Below are 5,948 nucleotides of genomic sequence, written 5' to 3' on the forward strand. Positions count from 1 at the left end.
ATTCCACAACTACCAGTTCCGCACCGAAAAATGGTATTACATTTAAATTTTACTCATAGTTCAACTTGCAAGAAATTTACTATGGAATTCATATAATATTACACTTAATATTTAATTACCTATCTCAATATATCAAAATTTAGTTAATAATATGATAATAAAATTATAATATTTAAAGTTGAAACCACTACTGGTTACGATACCAGTGGCAGCCAACACCTAAAACCACAAAATAAAATTAACCAAAGAAGAATAAGTGTGACACGGAAATACACGAAACCTAATTCAAAATATGCACATTATTCTTGTCTTGCCAATAATTACTTTCCAATTTCCTAAATTTTTCCCCATTAGATCACGTGAAGGAAGAAAGTAATTTGCAACTAATTAACTCTTCTTTTATTTTTCAACCCAATAAAATTAAATATTGAATTCCAAATTATCTCAATATTGTACTACTACATACTTTGTTCACCTGAAGCACTCGTCGGCCTCTCTGCTAATTGTGTTACCGTCGCTAAAGTTCCCTTTGAGTTTATGACACAAGATAGGAACCCCTAATTATTATTATGACTAATTATGGGAATGGTAGAAGTAGTCCACTACTAATTTTAATGTTATTATCTTTAATCACCAATTAAATTAATTATAAAAATTACCTCCCTTAATTATATAATTGTAGTTATACGAATAGTCCAAAATACTTATTTAGAATCCATCAGAAAAGTCTTTTATGAAATAAAAAGCTCTAGTACTCAAAACGATCAAATGGATCGTTACAAAAAGTTTAAAGGAGGCTTATGATATAACACAAAAAGTATAATTATATATATTTTTTAAAAATGAATAAACAAGGGGATACATTTTTTATGAGTCCGAAACCAAAAGGGCAACAATTTTTTTCAAAAATTCCAAAAGGGCAACTCAATTAATTATGAAATCAAAAGGGTAACAATTTTTAACACCGTTTAAATTAGGTTTTCTAAAACGAGGCTCAAATTCCGATGAGCCTTGTAAGGCTCAGCCGCCAATGAGCCTTACAAGCTGTTATTTTTATTTTATTTTAAATTTCGTTTTATTTTCTTGTTTGTTAAAAGTCTAATAATAATAATACATAGTTGTTGATATGATGCATAAAGATACACACGTTTCTATCTAGACGGACATATACATGTGAATCTGTAGTGTGGTTTCTTTCAATGAAGATAGAGACAAGTAGACAACTGTTGTTACCCTTTTTTTCTTTTTATGTTATATTATATATTAAATTAAAATCTGTAAGATTTAGTCCAACTAAGGAAAAAATAATAATATTAAAAGAGGTTCAAATTTATTCTGCTCTAATAGTAGAATTTCATGGGGATAAAAGAATTTCATAGAAATAGCGTTATTCCCACCAATCACTTTTCGGTCATATCTTTGAAAAATAATTGTTGTTTCTAAAATTTTAAATTTAACATGTAAAAGTCTTATGATACTACTTTATTTATAAAATTATAAGACGGTAAATTTAAAAAGTTATAAGACGGTAAATTTTAAATTTAACATGTAAAGTTGTCCTTTTTGCTCCATAGTCGTTTATTATGCAAGTCAACATATAGTGATTGTTATTCTTAATTATATTCTTTCTTCAAGACCATGTCAAAGCACATGAATACGTGTTGAATCGTTCAAAAATACATTTTTTTTCACGATAATTATTTTAGATAATTTGATATTATTTAGTACAACATGTAAGGAAACATGATAGAAAATATAAAAGACAACACTTCTAGATATTTCAAATAGAAAATATAAAGGACAACAATTCTACGATTTTCAGTTGCTTGTAGTTCATAATTAACTAAGCTAAATCTTCAATGAAATGACTTCAAATTTCATCAACAAATCACTTTAAATATCTCATAAAAATCAAATTTGAAGTTAAAACTTTCTCCTTTAAATTTGAAATCCTTTAACTTGATTGTTATCTCCAAGAACATGACATTACATCATGATGTTGTAGAATTAACTAACACTCAAGTTCTTCTGCCTGTGAATGTAAGCAAAGTAAAGTTACACTCGAATTCTTCTGCCTGTGAATGTAAGCAAAGTAAACTTACACTCGAGTTCTTCAGCCTGTGAATGTAAGCAAAGTAAACTTACATTCTAGCCTCTTCGCCTTGTAACAAAAGGCATTCTAGCTTCTTCGCCTTGTAAAAAAAAGAGATAACATGATTGTTTCCATCCGAATTAATTTGGTGAAGTCTTATTTCAAGAAGGTACTTTCCATTCTTACTATTGCTACTAAAATTTGGATAGCATCTAACAATTTTTTTTATGTAGATTTCATGTTGAAAATGATGTGTTAGCAAAACCATTGTGAATATATGATAACTCTACAAGAGTTGGTATATATAGAGAAAATAATAAGTTTATCACTTTGTTAGTTTATGACTTTTGTAAATTTTTGAGAAATATAAAAATTACTCAAATAAGTTAGGAAGTGTTTGATGAACAAGGTTAAACCTAACTTAAATTTTTATTGAAATAATTAAAACAGTAGAAGTATGTTTTCCCTTAGTTTTTATTTTTTTTCTTAAAAACGATTTTTAAGTCAATTCAAACGCCTATTATTTTTTTAAAAAAATAATTCACATAACACTTTTTTGTGTTGAATCAATTCAACACTTAAAAAATTTAACACGCAAACTCTTTATCTATATTTAAAAACCTTGCAGTGTTGATTTGAATCAACAGTGCAAAATTTTATTTTCAAGTAAAGCAAAAGCAATTGTCATGTCACTTCAGTCTTGAGGAGAGGCACATGGTATGTTGGATGTTGTTCCTTGAAATGCACATAGGCCATTGTGCCATAATTTTTGGATTGACACTTATAACTTTTAATATTCATGTTTATGAGTAACAAAATTGAGTTCCATTTATTTTAAGCATATAGTTAAATTTTTAATATTATAAAAACAATTTGTCAGTATCAAAATAGTAATAAAGACATAATACACTTTACAATAAAAGATACAAATAATCGAATATAATAATTAAGTGATATGATAATCATAATTTATATAATGTTACATATTTTAATTCTTCATCAATATTTGGTACAACATCAACTTCATCATTTATATATCAATTTGGACTCGTATTTTTTGTTTGCTCAATTAAGGATAACTGATTTATACAACAATACGGCACACCAAAATTCAGTGTTTCTGGTAAAAAAAAATTGTAAACCAGTCCCAATTGAATAAACGGGATATGTAGAATCTCTATGTAACTTTTCGTCTTCTAGTAGATTCCAATGTTCTTCTTCATTTGCTCCCTTATAGTTAAGATCGTCTAATGAATGAAATATCTCTAAAGCTTTTTTCATTTCATTGATTTCCTTGGACAAATATTCAATAACGACTGCTTCATCTCTAAACTTGCATGTTTGATAAGTAGCCGACAATGCTTGTGGAATTAGCAAACCATGCCAACGACATAAAACTTCGTAATCACACCTCTTCGAATATAAACCAAGCCACTCGAGCGTTTAGCCCCAAATAATAAAATCATCCATTTTAGAAGAATGTGGTTCTCCCTCAATGATGTGTCCTGCAACTTGTAAATCATAATAAATATTGATTGGTTTATTTTCTAATGGACAATTTTTTTCATACCATTTTCTTCCCGACAAATCGGTGTAACACCCAAATACTTTTCTACCATCTTTTGAGATACTATTATTATTATTTTTAGTACTATCAAACCAACTTTGTAATTTCATTTTTTTTTTTTGCATTGTTGAAAAAATATGTTTTCAAAATATGCATGAAACACATTCTACTATATTATAAAAGAGAGTTTAGGGCCAAGTATAATATATAATATTCAAGATTGGGAAAAGTCCCAATCTTGAATATTATATATTATACTTGGCCCTAAACTCTCTTTTATAATATAGTAGAATGTGTTTCATGCATATTTTGAAAACATATTTTTTCAACAATGCAAAAAAAAAAAATGAAATTACAAAGTTGGTTTGATAGTACTAAAAATAATAATAATAGTATCTCAAAAGATGGTAGAAAAGTATTTGGGTGTTACACCGATTTGTCGGGAAGAAAATGGTATGAAAAAAATTGTCCATTAGAAAATAAACCAATCAATATTTATTATGATTTACAAGTTGCAGGACACATCATTGAGGGAGAACCACATTCTTCTAAAATGGATGATTTTATTATTTGGGGCTAAACGCTCGAGTGGCTTGGTTTATATTCGAAGAGGTGTGATTACGAAGTTTTATGTCGTTGGCATGGTTTGCTAATTCCACAAGCATTGTCGGCTACTTATCAAACATGCAAGTTTAGAGATGAAGCAGTCGTTATTGAATATTTGTCCAAGGAAATCAATGAAATGAAAAAAGCTTTAGAGATATTTCATTCATTAGACGATCTTAACTATAAGGGAGCAAATGAAGAAGAACATTGGAATCTACTAGAAGACGAAAAGTTACATAGAGATTCTACATATCCCGTTTATTCAATTGGGACTGGTTTACAATTTTTTTTTACCAGAAACACTGAATTTTGGTGTGCCGTATTGTTGTATAAATCAGTTATCCTTAATTGAGCAAACAAAAAATACGAGTCCAAATTGATATATAAATGATGAAGTTGATGTTGTACCAAATATTGATGAAGAATTAAAATATGTAACATTATATAAATTATGATTATCATATCACTTAATTATTATATTCGATTATTTGTATCTTTTATTGTAAAGTGTATTATGTCTTTATTACTATTTTGATACTGACAAATTGTTTTTATAATATTAAAAATTTAACTATATGCTTAAAATAAATGGAACTCAATTTTGTTACTCATAAACATGAATATTAAAAGTTAAATACTTATATTACAAAGGATTTCTACGAGGACAACGAACCTTGGTGTGTCTCGTTTCCTTGCATATACTACACTTTCTTGACATGCGAGCTGGAGCGATATCCATTTCATTCTTGCGTCGCCTTGTGCATTGATTAGTAGATGTTCGCAAATATTCATTATTTGCAACCAAACTAAATGTGACAGGAGGCCAATAAATTTCATCCCCCACTGGCGTAAAAGTAGCATTATAGGTTCGTTTGTAATACTTCGTGGTGTAGTATTTGCTCACATAAGTTTTTGGCTCGATACCACAAAGACCACAAAGTTTGATTGCATGAGAGCAAGGTATATGATAATTTACCCATTTGCCACAAGAACATATTTTGGCATCTGCAAAATTTTTGTGAACATTTCCTCCTTTGCCATTGTGTGCAAATGTAAGGATCTCAAATACAGCTGGAGTAGTACTATAGTTCATCATTCCAGTATGTGCTTGAGCTTTTCTCCAATTTTCATTGAATCGTTTTTCCACGCTAAGAGGCCAAGACTTATTTTGTTCAAGTAAAGCATTAGCAAGGGTGCTTCGTTCAACAAAACGATCAATCAAAGCTTTAACTGTCAAGCGAACCATAGCTGTGATTGGAAGCCCCCTTGCTTTCTTCAACACACCATTATACGACTCAGATACTTTGGTTGTCAAAGAACCCCATTTATGACCGTTATCAAGGTACATAGTCCATTTCTCCAAAGGAAGATCATTTAACCACTTAAAAACTTCAGCGTTCAATGTTTGAATTTGTTGCATTGTTTGAACAAAAAAAAATTCTTGATTCTCCGTCGCAGCATACCACATTAGATTTTCAAGTTCACTATTTAAACTTTTTTATTAAAATTTGCTTTCATATGACGAACACAAAATCGGTAGTATGTCATTGGAGGTTGCAACCAATCGAAAGATTGAACACATTTTAAGATACCTTGATGGCGGTCAGAAATAAGTCCGATTCCTCTACGCGCGACAACAACATGCTTCCATAATAATGCCAAGAACCATGACCAAGATCCAAA

The 5,948-nt window shown here is 29.4% G+C and overlaps 1 protein-coding gene across 1 annotated transcript; it reads right to left on the reverse strand.

Annotated features, from left to right (window-relative positions):
- Positions 1-4,908: 4,908 nt before the first annotated feature.
- On the reverse strand, positions 4,909-5,685 carry LOC107062775 (uncharacterized). Its single transcript, XM_015313797.1, has one exon. It carries the CDS (start codon positions 5,683-5,685, stop codon positions 4,909-4,911), a length of 777 nt encoding a protein of 258 aa, XP_015169283.1.
- Positions 5,686-5,948: the final 263 nt, after the last annotated feature.

This window comes from Solanum tuberosum, unplaced genomic scaffold (assembly GCF_000226075.1).
Source record: "Solanum tuberosum cultivar DM 1-3 516 R44 unplaced genomic scaffold, SolTub_3.0 scf00268, whole genome shotgun sequence".
Lineage (NCBI taxonomy): Eukaryota > Viridiplantae > Streptophyta > Magnoliopsida > Solanales > Solanaceae > Solanum > Solanum tuberosum.